Below are 19,099 nucleotides of genomic sequence, written 5' to 3'. Positions count from 1 at the left end.
GAGATTTGCAGCACGGTGTGGGCAGCATTTCAGGTGGACCGGGCTGCCCAGGAGCCAGCGGGGACCCAGGGTGGCATGTGAAGTCCCTCCACTGGGGAGTTTGGTTTGTCTGTGCTCCGAGCTGCCTGGGGAACCATGAAGGAAGAAAACGGAGTGCACGACCTCCCAGCTGATCTATTATGCATGAAGCCCAGCCCTGAGCGTGGTGGCGGTTTATAGCAGCAGATTTCTTCTGCTCTTGGTTTTCTCATTAGAAATCCTGTCCGTGCTACCAGGGCTCATGGTGCGTGACCGGATCATGGACACACAGAGTGCAGCAAGACTTTTTCCCCTTTGGAAAATATGGTTTCTTCCAAAATAAAATATTCCCTGGCCAAGGGCATTGATATGGGTGGTTTCCTAAATGTTTTCCAATTAGGAGAAGTGAACCCCAAAGCTGTGATTTTAAAGCAACACTTCAGAACACAAATTGCAGTTTTCAGTTTGAAATGTTGACGTCAGTGTGTTCCATGATCTCAGGGTGTCGCTGGTAGCTACAGCTATTTTGACATCCTGAGTCACTTTGATGGGAAATGTCCTATTTCGGTTTCATCTGGGGTTTTTGGGGGGACTTCCTAGTTTCTGGGCTGTGTTCAGGATTTCACTTTTCTGTGTGCTTCGCAAAGAGGAAGCAATTTCCAAGCACCCCACCCCTCTTGGGCAGTTTCTTGGGGTCTGGCTTTTTTTCTGTGGATACCTGTTTATCCTGACTGTGACCAGGAGCATTGCCAGATGCCACATGCATGCAGCTCCAAGGGGCACATGCTCAGTGCCTGACAGGTGAGGTGGTTCAAAGAGAGCATCTTATCTGAAAGCTCAGACACAGACTTTGACCTGCTTCAGATTTGTTACCGTCTGCAGAGCAAAGTCCCACAGATCGAAAAATCCATCTATACTGGAAAAAAAGTCCCACCACATTTGTTTTTCTAAGGGAAGAAAACTAAATCAAGGTTGTTCTATCCCAGCCATACACAGCAGAATCGCTTTATTGCCATATGCTCCTTCTCTTGGCTGTGCAAGAGAACATAAGGGAAAGCTGAAATTTCTGACCTGGAAATGTTCTTCTGGTGGGAGATATTTATAGGATGGCTCTGCACAAAGGCACAGGGGGCTGAAGCCTGGCTGAAGGTTGCTGTGATGCCAGTCGACCCCCTTACTTCTACAGGGAGGCCGTGGTGACCCCAGTGCTTCCCGGGGCACGAGCCCAAGGACATGAAGCTCTCTCCAAGGCGTATTGTCCATGCACTGGTCCAGGCAGCAGGGCAGCCTGCACCCAGCTCCTGCCTGAGTGTCCGGGGGATGCTGGCACCTGGATGTGCCGAGCGCCCACAGCTCCTCCAGGCACGTTGGGTGGTGGGTCCCGGGGTCCGGGATGTCCCCAGGCCTCTATCTGCAGGTATCCCCAGGTCCGGTGCCTCCCGCTTGTGAAGCCAAGCCTCACACCAGAGACGAGGGCTCCTGCCAGCTGGGCAGAGTTCAGATCCTCCCGGCAGGCAGGAAAATGCTCATTTTGCAACTAAGGAAACTGAGAAACAGCTGAGCTCACTGTCAAGGCAGGGAAAAGAGCCCAGGGCTGTAAATGGGGCCAATCCCCACCTCCTGTCTCCCTGTCACCACGGATCCATAGCCCTCCCGTAGCCCACTGGGCGCTCAGACTTCAATGCCATTGCACCAGCAAGGCTGCTGGGAAACTATTTGCTGAAAAATTTTCTGCTTTGGGGCATTTTCATGCTTTTTTTTTTAAGTTTTCACTGAAAAAAGAAGAAAGTTATTTTTTCATCGCCTAACACCCACACGTCCTGTGGGGTGAGGTCTAAGTATGAAAACGCAGAAAAAATTTAGATAAGGATTAAAACACACTTATATACCCACTTGGAAATCGTTCACAGGAAAGAGAAAGTCTGTTCTCGGTCGCTTTGGTTCTTTGCTCCAGCAGAGCCTTTGCCGTCTCTTCCCTTCCCGGAGCCCATGTGAGCTCCGACCTTCTGCAGCCAAGGGCGGCCAGAAACGTTCCCACCTCTGAGACGCATCGTGAGACACCCAGGCACCGTTTGGGGCATCTCGGTACATGGGTTAGGTCCGGCCTCGGGGAGCTGGCGCTGAGAAACGGCACGGTGACCTCGCCTGGTCCTTCAAGGCAGAGCCGTGAATCTCCCTGCGGTTTGGCCACGGGAGCAGGCCGAGGAGCCAGACTTGGGCCACATTAGTCATAAACCAAACAGGAAGCCGCTGGGGAGAGGTTCGATGCTGACCTGGACCTGGGAGGACTGTGCTGAAATGCCTGTTGGTTTTTTCCAGTGCGTTGGCTGCTCTGATAAGGAATATCCCGCTACGTGCAGAGCTTGCCTTGCCTTCCTCCAGCCGAGGCCCCACAGCCCTCTCCGGAAGGTGTCCTGAGACAGCAGCTCCTCTGCTGGATGTGGGAAACCTGGAAGTGGCTGTGTGGGGATGCAGGAACCCAGGGACCAGCAGGTCCCTCAGCACGTCACTGCTGAGACCGGTGGGTGCAACACTGGATCCAGCGCCAGCATCACCCCGGCCCTGGCGTCAGCTCCGTGTTGCCAAGACGAGCTCTGACCAGCTCAGGCCATCCCTCGCTGTGTCCGGGTACTGATGGTGTCCTGAAGAGGTGGGGACCTGCCTAGCAGCACCATCGAAGGCTGCAGACAACCTCACGAGCGAAATGAGTGATGAGCGTGGCACGTGGAAGAGATCCGCAGGCCTACGGGCACGTACTCATCAATTACCCTGCGCGGTGGCGAGTGCCCGGGTGCCGGTGTGCCCACCTGTCCCGAATGTCCTGGGGTGGCCAGAAACCTTTCCGGGCAGCAGAAGTGACCGCGAGGTTTATAACGCAGCGCAGCCAAAAAGACTTTAGTGCCGTGTCAGCGGAACCAGCTCCTGAGGGCTCCTGCCAGCAGGACGAAGGGGTCACGGACACGGGCAGACGCCCATTGATAATTGGCAAGTGGAGCCAGAACCGCCTCGGTCCTCCATCCCAGAGGATGGTTTGAGGGACTAGGGAGGGACCTGTCAGCATCACGGACTCGTTCGCTCACGCTCACGGCTGCAGGTCTCTCCTTCCAGCAGTTCTGGGCAACTCCTTCCAGAAAAGGCAGAGGAAACGAAAGGGCTTCCAGAAAACATCTAGGGAAACCTCCTGTCACTAATGCACCATGGAGCCCACTAAAGGCTCTTCCAAAGCCCCTGTACCCATTGCCGGGCAAAGGTTGCTAACGGAAGGGAAGCTACCGTAGTCTCTTTGAGAAACAAGAGCCCAGATATGTTTTCCTTTGGTAGAAAAGCTCTTTTCCTGAAGAGGCCTGTGGAAATGATGCCTTCACTGTGCTTCTCCCAGCCCTCTTTTCCACCCGGGCCAAGCGGAGGACACGCAGCCTGCGGCTAGCAGCGGTCTGCACGGGCCGTGCGGCCAGGGCCAGGGCACCGCAGCATGCCGCAGTCAGGCTGAACCCACACCCCTCGTCAGGGAACACGGCACTTCCCAAAAATAGGTTTGCGCAGAGCAGACCAACTTCCTGGAAGCAGGTAGACCCTCCAAAAAAGGGTTTTCTCCCTTCCCAATTATCCTGATTAATGTGGAGTCCTTCATGTCATCAGATGATCTGGTGGAAAAGACATCAAGATCGTGGACAGGCTGAACAGGTTCACCTGGGCCAGGCTTACTGCCTGCTGGGTACAACTATTTCCTTCCAAAGGCCAGCAAAAATACGGTCTTGCGCAGCATGTAGTCCAGCCCTTCATGTGCGGCCTGGGTGAACCAAGGGCAAGGCGCTCCGATGTGGAACATCCCCCTCGGGAGACCTGGAGCTCCCTGCATGAGCGAGCTGCGAGCGCAGCCAGCAAGAGCCACTAATTCAAAACGCATGTTATTTAAATTGAAAGATGACTGTAAAAATAAGGGTCTGATTTCTCAGGCTGCCAAGCCTCCCACGTTAACCAAAGGCCTCTGATTTCCTGTCTTCTGGTGAATGTGACCTTCTCCACAGTAACCTTAGAGCTCCCTGAGGAGCCCCGGAGATGGCAGGAAGAATAAAGGGTAGCAAAGACTTGCATAACTTCCATTCAGCCCCGCCAGGAAAATAAGGGGGCTGGCTGGAATGAGAGTGTCAGTGGCCTTTTGTGTTGGCTCTTTATGTGACCGTGAAACTGCCTTCCTTGCTCCTGACTAACGGTCCATGAGAACCTCCCGCAGTTAGGAGAACCCCAGGTCTGCAGCGGGTGAATGCAGCCAAGGCTGCAGCCTCCTCCCTGTCCCCTGGAGCCTGGGGGTGACGGTGCAGACTGGGGCACTGACTTCTGGCAGTTGTCACCGAGCGGACATGGGCCTCACTTGGGCTGCCAGCGATCTACCCAGGGCTGCTTTGCTGCGCTCAGCGGGGCTGCTGGCAGGGAAGACTGGAAGAGTGAAGGTGGAAACGGAGCCCGTGGGACATCACTGCACTCACGATGCATCTGGGCCTTGCTGGAGACGGAAGCTGCAAGGAATTTTCCATGGGTCATTCCTGACTCACCCTGCTTGGAAGTTAATCTCCACTCAAGAGGAAACACCATCGAAAGAAGAAGCCCTTCTGAACCAGCCAAGGTGAACGGAGGGGTCCCTGGCCCCGGGGAAGGACAAGCCGGGGTGCTCAGCCAGCCCTGTGCAGCTCCCCGCTCTGCTACGGCCTCCCTGCACGCTCCAAAGGGGAGCTGACTCCAACATTATGGGGTCCCTCAGGAAAGCGTCACTTGCTGGGTGACAGCATGGTCCTACCCTGTCCCCGGAGCCATGGGAAGGACTCTGCTATGAGCTTGGAGAGGGGGTTTCTGGCCCAAGAGCTCAGCAGACTTCCAAGTGTCACTGGGTTAAACCCAGTTCAGCCGCACGTGCCACAGGTCCGTCCAGACTGCAGGACCCGGGCTGGTCCCTCGCGGCGTTGCACCGGGGCCAGGAGCCGCACAGCCGCTCCCCGGAGCAGGGCAGCCGCACCGCCTCGGAGTTTTGTTTGGATGAAGCTCACGTTTGGGAGGAGCAGGAGTGAGTGACCCCAGCATATGGCTCTTCCACCTGCCAGACCCACGTAGGCAGCAGGGCTGTGCCCCACAGATGTGTGATAGATAAATCACTCCCACAGCTGGGTTTGACTCGAGACCAAGCCCAGACGGGTGCCCGGCTCCGGCCGGGACTGCTGCCAGGGCCCGTCCGGGTGAGACGTGCCTGCTGCGCTCAGACCGGGAGGGAGTAGGAAATTCCCGCTGGATGTGCCCCAACCTCCACTGCATCAGGAATAATTGTTTCTGTGAGACCTAAATCTATCCGTGAAACAGCGATGGACTAATTCACTCGTGCCCTCTTCCCTTTTCTTGGAGGCACCCTTAGGTTTGCTGTTGCTAACAATAAAGCGACGCTGTGCTCAACCTTCCTGTAAACCAGCATCGCTCCCGGGCCTCCGGGTGACGTGAGCCCGAGGCTGAGCAGCTGCAGGAATTTCTCCGAGTTCAGACCGTGCTGAACTTTCGCCCAGTGACCTGCTGGGTCAGCGTGGGAAGGAGCGGGATGGAGAAAGGCAGAGAACAAAGACGCCCATCACCGCCCGCCCGCCCGCCGGCAGCAGCGCGCATCCCGAGCACCCGCTGCTCGCGGGACGACACGCTCGCCTTGCAAAATGCTTCTGTGCCACGAGACGGGCGAGGGCTGTTTGGGGCTGCGGTGCGCAGGAGAGCCGCGCTCGCGCGGGGGCAAAGCCTTTCCCAGCGGCGGAGGCAGCCTGCGCCGGGAGGGATCGCATGGGAGAGGAGGTGTCAGAAATCAAATGCAAATCACTCAGCCAAAGTTGCTTCAGCAGAAGAAATACAGGGGATAAAAGACGTCATAGCAAAGTAAACTCCTCTCCGTGCCCTGCTCTGCCTCAGATCCCGTGCAGGGGGTGGCTATGGGGGATGAGGGGATCCTGTGACTGCAGAGGGACCCCCCCAAAAAAATAACTCGCTCTGCAGTCTGCTCTGCTCTCACCAAGATCCTGCTGGGGCCACAGGGTTGATCCCAGCTGGGCAAACCCCGCTGGAGCATGCAGAGACCTGGCCAGGGTCGTTCCACAGGCTGGGACGCCGTGCTGCTCCCTGGGGTGCTCGGGTGTCCCAAAGGTTTCCAGGTCTGGGGGGCTGGGACAGGGTCCTTGGGGGGACCCTTCTGGGGACAGCGTCTTTGTGGGGACTGTTTTGGGGTCAGCATCCTTGTGGGGACCCCTCTGGGGTCAGGGTCCTTGTGGGGACCCTTCTGGGGACAGCGTCTTTGTGGGGACTGTTTTGGGGTCAGCATCCTTGTGGGGACCCCTCTGGGGTCAGGGTCCTTGTGGGGACCCTTCTGGGGACAGCGTCTTTGTGGGGACCCTTTCAGGGTCAGCATCCTTGTGGGGTCCCTTCTGGGGTCAGGGTCCTTGTGGGGACCCTTCTGGGGACAGTGTCTTTGTGGGGACCCTTTTGGGGTCAGCATCCTTGTGGGGTCCCTTCTGAGGACAGCGTCCTTGTGGGGACCGTTATGGGGGCAGGGTCCTTGTGGGGTCTCTTCTGGGGTCAGCGTCCTTGTGGGGACCCTTTCAGGGTCAGCGTCCTTGTGGGGTCCCTTCTGAGGACAGCGTCCTTGTGGGGTCCCTTCTGGGGACAGCATCTTTGTGGGGACCCTTCTGGGGTCAGCGTCCTTGTGGGGTCCCTTCTGAGGACAGCGTCCTTGTGGGGTCCCTTTTGGAGTCCGGGTCCTTGCAGGGTCCCTTCTGGGGTCGGCATCCTTGTGGGGACCCCTCTGGGGACAGGGTCCTTGTGGGAACCCCTCTGGAGCCGGACCAGCTGCACAGCGGGGAGGGTCCTTTGCATCCCCCGTGGCCGTGGGAAGGGGACAGCCCCCGTTCTGCCAGCCCCGTCCCCGGGCGCAGGCGCCCACCCGGGGTCCTGCCCCACGGCCCGCACGGGGTGCAGCAGCCGGGGCTGCGCCTTGGCCGCAGCCGGGCGCCTTCCCGCCGTCTCGCTCCCTCGCTGGGCCATGCCGTGGCTCCTCCGCGGTGCCGGCTGCCGGGCTGTGCACGGGCTCTGCCTTCCCAGACGCCCGCAGAGAGGGGCGAGGAGCAGGTCTCGCCTTGCCCGTCTCCCAGACCGGCTCTCAGCCCGCGCAGGACGGACCCGGGCTGCCGTCAGCATGGAGAGATGCACCGCGAGATAAAACCGCTTTGGACAGTCCATTTTAAGCTCTATTTAAACCTGAGTGCATCCGACTACAGACAACACCTTTCCATTAATCCGTGGTCATCCGCAGCTCTGGGTAGCTCAGTGCCTTGGGGAAGTTTTCATTTTCGTACGTTAAAAATTCATATTTCTCAGGGCAAATTGGACATGTCTCAATAGGAAAAATACATCCAAAGTAAAATGCATAAATCATGTGCCTTCTGAGCATCTCTGCATCTTACATGAGCTCTCTCCTGCCTCAGCACAGGCAGCACCAACGCAGAAAATAACTAGTGGGAACACGTTCACCTCGGTACCCTGCATAACCCCGCCGATTCCCAGGCCGCTACGCGGGGCAGACCGAGGCTGGGTAACTCCGGGGCAGGCAGCTGCGTTACACGCAGGATTCATTTAGCCTGATGATGTTAACCCGGAATAATAGTCGACACTTGAAATTGTGTTTCCCTGTTTGTCCCAGCGACTCGAGTGTTTTGTGTTTCCCGATCTGGAGGGCTCTTGAGACGCTGCTGAGAACGCGGCGCGGGGGCACTCCAGCCTCTCGCTCTCCTGGCACGGCTCCTACCAGCTGTCATTTTTTCTGGGATGCTGAAAAATTGCGGCAACGAGGCAAAAAGATAAAAGAATTTTCACATTTTCTGTGGGGGGAAAAAACCCGCTGTGGGAATTTGCAGCAGGGAGCGGCCCAGAGATGCTGCTGGGGGGTGACACCCGGAAAGCCGGCCGGACCCAAGTGCTGCCGCCAGCACTATTTCCCATCCGGGATGGTTTTTTTCCCATTCTTTTCTTTTTTCCTCACTTGGAAAATAGCTTTAACCGTGGAATAAATGAGAAACCAATGCCAGAGCAGGGGACGGGGGGGAAAGGGGGCTCTGGGGACTCAGTGCTGGTCCGAAGGGCAGGGTTTTTCCCAAATTCCTCCTACCCCTGCAGCTCCTCCCGCTGAGCCTTGGCCACTTGCTCATCCCTTCCGCGAGAAGCAGCTTGCGAGCGCGGCCGGGCCGGGCCCGGGGCCAGCAGAGCAGGACACTGCTGGCATTTGTCCCTCCAGGACCCTCGTCTCCCTTCGTGCGCAAACACAACCGCAGCAAAGAGATGCTTCGCTCACCCCGGCAGGGTTTTCACCCCCCCATGGAAAAACATGGGAAACCCGGAGTATCAGCTACCTGCTCAGGCAGAGGAAAACCAGTCTGGCTGATGGAAGCGTTGTGTTTGCACATACACTTGTGCAAGGCCGGGTGTCACGGGAGCGGCTGAGCTTAAAAATTGGCTATGCAAAGCCACAATTAAGTGGTGCATCGCAAAAACAGCCTCGGCAAAACTCGGCTGCGAGCTCTCCGGGGCTGGGCAAGCAGAGCGGTTTCTGAACGTCATCCTGTTGCTGGCTGCACCGGCAAGGGACTGCTGGAAGGGCAAATCACACTGGGTGCACTCGGACAAGAAGGAAAGGCCCGGCCCCGAGAGCAGGGCGGACGGGCCGTAGCCCGAGCCGTAGGGCTGGGAACGGCGTGGCCGGCGTGGAGGCACGGCCGCCGCGGTCCCACGCGAGCGCACGGGGCTGAGCGGGCTCGGTGGGAGGCAGCGTGCGGGCAGGGCACAGCGAGCGGCGGAAAGCGGGACTTAGCCCCCGAGGACGGTGCCGAGGAGAGAGCAGCTTTGTGCAGCAGGTCCTGAAAAGAGCCGCGAAAGCAGCCAGGGCGGGAGGAGGCGCCCGGCAGGGAAGGAGCAGAAGGGCTCCATCTGCTCTCATCCGAGCAGAGCCGCGAGGGGCTTCGTCGCAGCGTGCGAATTCCTTCATGGGGAGCAAAAACAGGGACTGAAAATCTCTTTAAGCCCGCGGAAAAAGGCGAGACAAGAGGGGAGAGCTGCTATCTGAAGTCAGACATTCAGACATGGAATAAGGTGCACGTTTCTGCACAGGGATGACGGCTTAACCCTGCGAGGGGGGGGTTTGTCATCCTTTGCGGGGCCGGAGCCGGGGCCGCCCCGGGCCGGGGGCGGGCGCGGGGCGAACAAAGCGGCGGGGCCGGGCGGCGCGGGGCGGCGGGGGGGGGGAACGGGCGGCGGGGGCGGGCCGGCCGCGGGCACTCCCCGCCGTGATGCAAAGCGGGGGCCGCGGGCGGCTATAAAAGGGGCGGCGCGGCGGCGGGGCGCGCACTCGGGGCCGGCTCGCCATGCAGCTCGCCGGGGCAGCGCTGGTGCTGTGCGCCGCCGCGGCGGGCATGGCCGGAGCACCGGGAGCGGCAGCGGGAGCGGCAGCGGCTCGGCCCGGCGGCGGCGAGCGGCGGGCGGCGGCGGCGGGCAGCAAGGAGCGGCGGGCGCAGTTCGCCTCCTGGGACGAGGTGAACGTGATCGCGCACGGGCTGCTGCAGCTGGGCCACGGCCTCAAGGAGCACGTGGACAAGACGAAGGGGCAGATGCGGGAGCTGGGCAGCCGCCTGAGCGCCCACAACAGCTCCCTGGGGCGGCTGCTGCGCCAGGCCCGCGAGACGCAGGAGCAGGGCGAGCTGCTGCGCGCCAGCGTGCGGGAGCTGGAGGGCCGCGGCCGGCAGCTCTTCGGCCTCTCCGAGGCGCTGCGGCAGCGCCTGGAGGAGGTGGCGGCCGACAAAGCCGCCATCCAGGGCCGCCTGGAGCAGCTGGAGGGCCGCGTGCGGCAGGCGCTGCAGGCGCGGCCCGCCGAGAACCAGAGCGCCAAGGACCTGGGCGCGCTGCAGGTGAGCGTCGGCTCGGGGGCAGCGGGGGGGCCCGGCCCCGCAGCGAGCGGCAGCCTCCGTGGGGACCGGCCGGGGAGCCGGCGCGCGGCACTGCGCCCGGGGCTCAGCGCTCTTCCCCTCCCGCAGTCCCTGATGGACGCGCAGAACTCGCGCATCGAGGAGCTCTTGCAGAAGATCAAGCAGCAGCAGTACAAGCTGGACAAGCAGAACCTGCAGATCAAAAGCTTGCAGAGCAAGGTGAGCTGCAGCCTGGCTCCGCAGCGTGGGGGCCCTGGGGTTGGGGGCAGCAGCCCTGTCCTGCACGCTGGGGGCTTCGGGACCCCAGTCCAGTTTCTCACAGCCCAGCTGACACTCGGGCTCTGGCCACAGTGCTGCTGTTGCCTGGCCTCAAGGGCTCTGCAAAAGGCACGGCCTTAGTGTCTCGTGCAGTCCCTGTGCTGCGGTGTTGATGCAAGAGTAGCAAAGGGCCAAAACTGGGACCTTCTTGAGGTTATGGGCAGTGAAACGTGAGGAATCAGTGTGTGGAAACTGAGCCTCTCTGGGCTGTTGCCTTTTGGTTTATCTGCAGAATAAACTCATTAGGGTGGATGTGAAAAAACGCAGCTGTTCCTGGTTTTGCCAGCCTTAGGTGCCACCTATTTCATGAGCTTTCTGGGCAATTTCTGACCCCTGTAGTGTCACCTTGGTCGTGGGGGAGCAGGTGAAGCTTTGCCCGTCAGCTCCCCTGAGTTGAAAATTAGCTGAGCTAAAGCTGTTCTGACTTGCCTTGTTTCTACCTCAGGTGAATCTACTGATCCCTTTACATCTGAAGGACAACAAAACTCAGTCTCCAAAGTGGAAGATAAACTTGAAGAAAAGCCTCAGCCACACCAACCAAAGCCAGAACGCTAGTGCGGAGTCCGTGCTGCCCCACAGTGAGTATCTGCACGTGCCACCCTGCTTCTCCCTGCTGGATCAAACCAGCAGCGCTTTCAGCAGTTCAGAAACAAAAGGTTCAGTTGTCCTGATTCAGGATGTGAGATTCCCTTGCAAGACCAGGGCTTGGGAGCTTGGCCAGAAATGGGGAGAGCTGGAGCATGGGCAGGATCAAGCCTTCTGGATCAGTATTAGCCCAGTGGGAATTTAAGGATTTAAGAGCGATTTTTCTGCCTGACACTAAGAATGCAGTCGAAAACAAAGAAATACTGCTAGAGGGTATTTGTCAAAGAGGACCTGGGACTGGCAGGTGTGCGGGGGTTGAATGGTGGAAGGAGAGGAGAATCTCTGCTCTCCGGAGATGGGTCTTGTTCACTGCTCTCGCTTTTGCCAGATACAAACTGCTTCTCAATCTGTGCCCTTCTGGAGGAGGGGGAGGGTGTGCTGGCCCGTGAGCAGGTAGCTAGATCCAAGTGCATCCATCTCTGATGCGTGTTTGGGTCCTCTACCTGGGGAGGCAAGTATCCCAGCTCTCGCTGTCCTCGGAGAAGGATGCTTAGCTCCAGCAAACAGCTGGAGAGGGAAGGCATGGAGACTTGCAGTCCTGGGAAACCTGTGCCAGAACAGGAGAGTGGGTATCTGTGTCTGGAGCCCCTGGCTCTGCCTGGAGCATCCTCTTTGGCAAGTGGGATGGAGAAGCTCCCGTAGAGCGAAGGGGGAGCAAAGCAGCCCAGAGCGAGCGGCTTGGTGGCTGTCCCCAGCCGTGCTACACCCTGCAGCCTCTCCCAGACAGGGACCTGCATTCCCGCAGGGTTCACTGGCCGGGAGCAGCTGCTGTCATGTTATGTCAGCTAAACCGCAGCGCTGGCTCCGGTGGCCAGGGAAGCGTCTGTGCAGCTGTCTGGGGATGTCCAGTCTGAGCCAAACAGAGGAGGGTGAGGATGTGTGGGGAAATCCTGCGCAGGGCTTAACTCGGGGATAGCTACAGGGAAACACATGGCCACTTGTATGTGCTGCCCAGAGCTGTCACGAGCAAGCTGGGTTGGCAGGACAAAGAGCCAAAGAGTCGATGCAGATAAGGGGAGAGGTGGAACATAGTGCTCCAAAACCCTCCTGGCGCTCAGCTCGGTGGGGCTGGCAGCCCTCAGCGGGGCTGCGGTGAGGTTTCTGTAGGCCAGAGCAGTGTCCAGCAAGCTGGAGGACTGTATCAAAACCATTTCTCCCAAGTTTCTCCCAGCTGTTTCCCTTGTGACTTGCCCTCAGCAGCGTGTCTGCTGCTTTACACGCAGATCTGGCTTATGCGGAGAGCTGGGTACGTGGGTATGGGCTAGGTCTATGCGGAGAGCTGGGTACGTGGGTATGGGCTAGGTCTATGCGGAAAGCTGGGTACGTGGGTATGGGCTAGGTCTATGCAGAAAGCTGGGTACGTGGGTATGGGCTAGGTCTAAGCGGAAAGCTGGGTACGTGGGTATGGGCTAGGTCTAAGCGGAAAGCTGGGTACGTGGGTATGGGCTAGGTCTAAGCGGAAAGCTGGGTACGTGGGTATGGGCTAGGTCTACTGCTATTTAGTGTGACTGCTGTCGAACCCAAGCTGTGCTGGTGGCTCCGTGCCGGGTGGTGGACACTGCTCAGCGCAGTTGGATGCAGCGAGCGGCTGCAGAGGGAGGGTGCAAGTTCTCAGCACCTTCTTGTGCCGTGTGGTCCCTGTCCCATGTGGACCTGTCTAATGGGCAGCCCTGCGCTTCCGCAGCGAGCCGGGCCATCCCGGCTCCGCGGGATCAGCGCTTCCGCCCTGCCAGGCCAAGCCGTGAGCTCCCCCCTCTTGCCTAATCCCCGGTGTTGATATCACCGAAAGAAAACAAATCGGCTTCCTCTCGTTACCAAGTCCAGTGAGTTTTCTGGCAGGTCTTAAAGCACAAAACATCGGTCGGGGCAGCCCCGTGCCCTCTGCCTGGGAGGCTCGCTGGCCGCGTTGGCAGCCGGCGGGAGCGGGGAGGGCTTGTGCCCGAGGCTGCTCCCCGCCTGTTGTGGGGCAGGGCCCCGGGAGCAGCAGCGAGCTCCGCCAGCAGCCTTTGCAGAAAGACCCTTTTATTTGCATCCAGCGAACACAAGTTTTCAGGCCAGAGATGGCACGGGGCCAAGCATGTGAAAGTTGAAGGCTTGAAGCAGCCTGGAGAGTGAAAGGCTTAATCACTTGCAGAAAGAGGATCACGTCTTTAGGCAGAGCTGGGCTGTCTGGCAGCCGGCCGAGTAGGGGAAAGGTGAAGCCCTGCTCTCCCCATGGCGCTGGGACTCTCCAAAATAATTGGGTTGGGGAGGGTGAGGAGGAGGCGATGCCGGCAGTTCCTGGGGGGAGGAAGCAAGGCGCCGCCAGGAACACCCTGCCATCTTCAAGGAACGGTGTTTATCCCGGGCTGGTGACCTTTGCGTCATGCCTGGAGATCCTGTTGGGTAAATACGGTGGCATGCCTGGGGCAGCTCCAGCGGGCCTGCTGGATTTGCACTCTTGTTTGCCTAAATAAAGGGGGAGGGGAAGGAAAACATCGCGGGCAGCCGTGAGCTCTTGTTGTTCTGCTGGTGCCATACGGATGTGCAACATGAACTGGAACTAATGAGTGTGTTCCTCAAACAAAAAGATTGAGTGGAGGTTGTTCAAGCAGCTGCATCTCATTCAGCTGCTTGAAAGTCCCTGCTATGCCAGGAAAACACAAGAGATAAGAGAGCAGTGAGCTTGGCCAGAGCCCAGGGAAAAAAAAATAAAACAAACCCGAGGAGTGGGGCTGGCTCCTGCAAGCTGGGGCCACGTGGCATCCTGCACATCAAGGGTGCCCGGGCACCGTCCCAGCAGCTGCTGAGAGAAGGTGGAAGCAGAGGGGAAGCGCTCTGAGAAGGGAGGTCGAGATGGGCAGCACTGCTGGGCTCCCTGGTACCGGGACCCTCCTGGACGTCTGTGCCGCCTTGCTCTGGGAGCTGGGGTTTCTCCAGCCGTGGAGTCAGGTCTCGCTGGCAGCTCTCACCAAGGCGTTTTTGCTTCCTCCAGGCCCCGTTCGGCTTGCCCAACTGTGCTTGCATAGAAGGTAGGGATATTGGTGATGTGCTTGGTTGTCTTGGTGGCTTTGTGCACCTCATTATTTCATGCAAAATGCCCGCCCCGGGTCCACGTATGGGCTGGCTTGGAGCCAGCTTGGAGTCGCGCGGCTGCCTGGCTTGCAGGCGCTGCAGCCGGTGGCCTCGGTGGCACCTAGTCCTGCGCTTGCACCGGCCCGGTGGGTGTGATGGCTGGGAGCGAGTCCACACAGGTGGGACGGTGCCACGGAGGTAGGCTGAAAGCGTGTCAACGCGTGCTGCTGCCGGGCCAGGCTTGCCGTGGCCGCGAGCTGGCTGCACCATCCCGGACCCCGTGACTCGGGCTGGTGGGCGCCAGCAGGGCCGGCTGCGGCCAAGTAGGGGAAGGTTCATCATGGTGGGGCCGGTGGTGCCGGGCCCTGACCCACGGCGCCGGGGGGGCCAAGAGGGAAGTGGGTGAAAGGTGATGGCATCCATTTTCCCCCCCCTTCTCCTCCCCCCGGCCGACCTTTCCCCCAGTGGCGGCTGGGCCCGGCCTGGCCCGGCCCTGTCGGGCACCCCGGCAGCCTGGAAGGGACAAGGCCCCATGGAGGAGACGGGCTGGGGGGGACACCGCCTGTCCCCCCACCTCACACCCCAGCAGCCTGGGAGCTTTCCCCCACCTTGGCCCCAAATGATGCCCCCCCCCTTCGCCTTTCCCTGCCGCAGCCCCATGTCGTGGCGAGCAGTGACCAGGGCGGTGGCTGGTGCCCCGAGGGGGGACCCCGAGCGCGGCCGGGGCACGGTGACCTGGCCGAGGGCGCTGGGGCGTGCGGCGAGGCTGCGAGGCAGGCCAGGCCCCGGGGGAGGGTGGAGGTTTCCATTTCGGCAGCTGTGAGCCGCCGAAATCCTCCCCACCCTCGCGCGGGGAGCGGCTCCGCGCCGGGCTCGGCCCTGCCAGGACAGGCCGCCTTTGTCTGGGCCGGGGCACCTGTCCCCCGCACACAAAGAGCCGCTTGAGGCCGAGGTCCCCGCGCGTCCTCCCTGGCCTCTTGCCGTGGGTTTGGCAGCGGGTTTCTCCGAGCGAGCTCCTGGGTGGACTTTTAACGGCGCTGCTGGAACGGCGCTTTGCTGGCGACGCGGGGCAAAGTCCCGGCGGGGAGGAAGAAGAGGTGGGAGCCCCGGCCTTGGGACAGCAGCAGCCCCTCGGGGATCGGGGGAGCTGAGCCGGCGGTGGTTTGACCCCGCACGGCTCATTCCTGCCATGAGCTGCGAATCCTTAGGGATCTGCCCGCTCCCTCCCCGGTCAGCGTGTCTCGGGGCAGAAGGGTCAGCGCGGCGCCGCTTGGCTCCCTGCCGTCAGCTGGCGAGCAGGCCGGCAGGTTGCCTGGAGGGCTCCAGGGATGTCTGGCTCGGGCTGGGAGCGGGGGATCACGTGCTGAGCAACTGGCTGGCGTTCCTGACTTCAGGACTTTTTGCAGTTTTTCCGCCCTTGGAGACCGCTCCGACGCTGGGGGTGAGACGGGGAAGGCTTCCCCTTGCGCGTCTGCCTTCGTCGCTGCAGCTACGTCGCTCTCCGCTAAGCGGGCTGCTGCCTGCGGGGAGCTGGAAAGCTCCCGGGGTTTCTCTGTGCTCTCCAATCCCAGGTCACCAGATCCTGGCCTAACGCCCAGCTTCTGCCTTGGAGAGGAGCCCAAGGAGCTAGATCTGGGTGAACTGGAAGACGCTGGGGCACTCGCATTTTAACTGCCCTGGTGTCCGGGTCTGTCTCCCGATCTTCAGATCCGCAGTGACCGATGCGCACGCCTGGCTGGGCTTGTGCCCGGGGTAGAAGTGCTGGGATTGTGATGGGAGTGACCTGTCGAGGAAGGGAGCCTCGGGGCAGTTGTTTTAACTACTTTCTCCTTCTTTCCACAGAACTTCCGGAGAATTGTCAGCAGCTCTTCCTGGAAGGGCAGCAAAGCAGCGGCGTTTTCCAGGTCCAGCCCTCTGGGTCTCAGCCCTTCAAAGTCTACTGCGACATGACAGCAGGTGAAGTGGTGGAGAGGCTGGGTGCCCCTCCGGATTTTGCACAGTGATCTTGCAAATTGTAGCCCTGAAATGACCAAATTCTCTCCTCCCACAGAAGGTGGCTGGACAGTGATTCAGAGGCGTAGAGACGGCTCTGTGGACTTTGACCAACTTTGGGATGCCTATAAGAATGGCTTTGGAGACCTTCATGGTAGGTGGATGATGGCGTCTCTTCTTATCATGGGATAAGTGGTATCTTAATGCAGCACAAGATGTTCTCCCTTGCTGGCCCCTGGAGCTCTCCACTCATCACAGTGCAGTGTTGGGATGAGGAGGAGGACACTTCTCACAGACCAAGTGTCCTTGCTCTTTCTGACTTTGCTGCAAGAGTCAGACAAAGTCCTAATGTTGGAGTGTCCTGGATTGTCCTGTTTAGGGTCCTGCCTATCTCTGGAGCAGCCTGCTCCTGTCTGCTTTGCACAGTATGTCTGTACCTACACCCAGTGCAAACTGTCTTGTGTTTCAGGTGACTTCTGGCTGGGCCTGGAGAAAATACATCACCTTGTCCAAGAGGAAAGATACAATCTCTTGATTGAGCTGGAAGACTGGGAGGGAAATTCCCAGGTGGTTCAGTTTGTTTTCAGCCTTGGTGGAGAGAGCACAGCCTACACACTCAACCTGCTGGGACCTCTGTCTGGAGAACTGGAAAATGCCATTGGGGACTTCAGGCAGCTGCCCTTCTCCACTCGAGATCGTGACCATGATCTCAAAGCTGACACAAACTGTGCCAAACACCTGTCAGGTCAGTAAAAACCCTTCCTTCCTGAGCAGGGGACATGTTCTTCCCCTTCTGCCCTCCACTGCTTGGTGCTGCTTGTGAGCACAGGGGCAGAGCCTGCAGGCAAAAGGACTGGGGCTCTGAGTGGGCTGGGACAGGGACACTGCTACACTGGGCTCAACTCCAAAGGGTCTAGCTTGTTTCCTGCTTCCCTGGAAAACCTATGGGAAGAATCCTTGGGAGGAGCTGTGCAGGGAACTAGAAAGAAGCTGGAACCAAGGGAAGTTTGTGGTTCAGGTCTTGGCTCAAGCATCTGTCTTCATAACAGCTTTGCTAGCTGCCACCTTGCTTTGGAAATCCCCAAAGGCCTGAGATGGGGCTGCCGAAAGGATTGGTTAGTTCTTGCATGCAAGCAAAAGAGCAGCAGGGATGTGCAGACAGGGCTCAGTCTAGGCCTGAACTTGTACAAAGTCTGTGTAAAGGTTTCCAGTGCATGGGAATTTCCAAATGTGCACAAGGTCATCCTTTAACTTCCCAAAGCACTGGAGTGTGGGGAAGATGTGGGCAGCAGCTACCTTAAACCTGGCTTGCTCTTCTGTCTGGAAGTGCTGTGGATTAAACCTGCCTCTGCATTGCCTTGGTAGGTGGCTGGTGGTTCAGCACCTGTGGCCATGCCAACCTCAACGGGAAGTACTTCCGCTCCATTCCCCGCCAGAGGCATGAGCGCAAACAGGGCATCTTCTGGAAGACATGGAAAGGGAGGTACTACCCTCTGAAGTCGACCACTATGAAAATCCAACCCACAGAACTGGAAGCAGAACCCTAAAGCTGCCATTTCAGACTTGACCTTCTTCTCTGCGGAGCACAGATATGAGCTCCATCACTTGGTGTTTACAGAAAATAAACCTACCCTCCCCGGGAGGTCCACAGAGGACCATTTCTCTTGCTAGTGGCCCTTTAGTGGGCAGTGACTGTGGCATGGCACAATGCAGTGATCAGCTTCTCACTGCAGGTAAAACAGCTTTATGTTGCTGAAACTCATGGATGAGAGCTCCCAAACCAGAAGAGGAACTGCTGGCAGGGAGAACCATCTCTAGAGCCTGCAGCAGGACTCTTCAAACCTGCCTCGTGCTGCTGCAGTGAGGTAAAGGCATCTGGTGCTTTCTGTCCTGTCTGAACACTTCCGTGCTGGTTTCGATCAGCTCAGCCGAGTGCTGAGGCCAGGGGAGAGGGAGGCATGTGGAAGTGTGTTGCTGCCCTGGACAGAACAGTTGGGTACTGGGCTTTGGTGTCCTATCTCTCACCGTTGCTCCCAAATGAGGTTGTATGCACTCTCCTCTGAATAATGTCCCCAGGCCCTCCTTCCTCCTGCCACCACTGTGGAGGCAATGAGCATCTGACATCTCAATTTTGCATTTGCTGCGCAGCCCCCACTCCAGTGATTTAACCTTGTGAGAATGAGTTTCAGTGAGAAAGACACTTTGGGGACCTGAGGCTCACTTGGCTTCCCTGCCCTCTAAGGCTTCAAAGCTGTGTATTTCTGGCTGTGCTGGAATTTGTCAGGAGCAGGGAAAATTCCTTCTGCTCCAGGAAATGATGGGTGAGATCCCACAGCTGATTACACAGGGGCTGGAAGAGATGCTGGAGAGCCTTTCTGGTTGCAGTCTGACTCTTGAGCCCTGCCTTGAGCCCATCATTGCTGCTGAGCATGGCTAGGATGAGCTCTAGGACAGCACAGGTACGGAGCAGTTTTGTCCCTGGGCAAGACCAGCCTTGTCTCTTCAGCCTGACCTGAGTTGGCTGCAGCCATATATCCCCTTAAAGCCTCGAGGTCCGCCTTCTCCAGAAAGACTCCCCATCCTTTGCAGAGTGGGTAGCACTGTCCTTCTAGTGTGACCTGAAATTAATTTGCTTTAAAGGGCCAGGGTACAGCAAGGTGTCCTCTGCAAGAGGACTGCCAACTTAAGTGCATATCCTGAAATACAGCATAGCTTTTAGCTTTGGAGTGGGTGTGAGAGGAGGCTCTCTGGGGAGATGTGGGCAAAACATATCACTGAAAACTGTTACAGGCCAAGCTTCCATCTTGGGGATTCCCGAGCGTCCTGCCCTATTGAAGTCATATTGACTACTGTGCTAGAGCTCCTAGCTGCTAAATATTGTAAATAGTCATTTCTAGGACGTTGGATCTTTTTGATGAATTTCCTGTTTTAATTTGTTTCTATATATTTAAATGCAGTGTTAACTGTGGTGTAATTTATAAACGTTGGCTCTGGAAAAAACCCTGTAGTTTGTGTATTTTAAACTTTTTTTTGTACTGAAATATCTTTTCTGAAGATGTCTTTTAATAAAAACAAGCCTGTAAATA

The 19,099-nt window shown here is 58.4% G+C and overlaps 1 protein-coding gene across 1 annotated transcript; it reads left to right on the top strand.

The window, feature by feature from the left end:
• The first annotated feature begins 9,412 nt into the window (after positions 1-9,412).
• Positions 9,413-19,099, top strand: ANGPTL4 (angiopoietin like 4). Its single transcript, XM_026105453.2, has 7 exons — positions 9,413-9,986; positions 10,113-10,223; positions 10,768-10,900; positions 15,864-15,977; positions 16,072-16,167; positions 16,483-16,758; positions 17,379-19,099. The coding sequence occupies exons 1-7, from the start codon at positions 9,447-9,449 to the stop codon at positions 17,558-17,560; spliced, it is 1,452 nt and encodes a 483-aa protein (XP_025961238.2). The 5' UTR covers positions 9,413-9,446; the 3' UTR covers positions 17,561-19,099.

The sequence above is a fragment of the Dromaius novaehollandiae genome, chromosome 25 (genome assembly GCF_036370855.1).
Source record: "Dromaius novaehollandiae isolate bDroNov1 chromosome 25, bDroNov1.hap1, whole genome shotgun sequence".
Classification (NCBI taxonomy): domain Eukaryota; kingdom Metazoa; phylum Chordata; class Aves; order Casuariiformes; family Dromaiidae; genus Dromaius; species Dromaius novaehollandiae.
The sequence above is the reverse complement of the archived record's forward strand: the minus strand, read 5'-3'. Positions and strand labels throughout refer to the sequence as shown.

Excerpts from the sequence above, each read along its gene's own strand:
- ANGPTL4 (XM_026105453.2), top strand. The coding sequence starts at position 9,447 with ATGCAGCTCGCCGGGGCAGCGCTGGTGCTGTGCGCCGCCGCGGCGGGC. Across the intron at positions 10,224-10,767 it reads TCAAAAGCTTGCAGAGCAAG|GTGAATCTACTGATCCCTTT; the intron begins GTGAGCTGCAGC and ends TTTCTACCTCAG. Across the intron at positions 16,759-17,378 it reads CTGTGCCAAACACCTGTCAG|GTGGCTGGTGGTTCAGCACC; the intron begins GTCAGTAAAAAC and ends TTGCCTTGGTAG.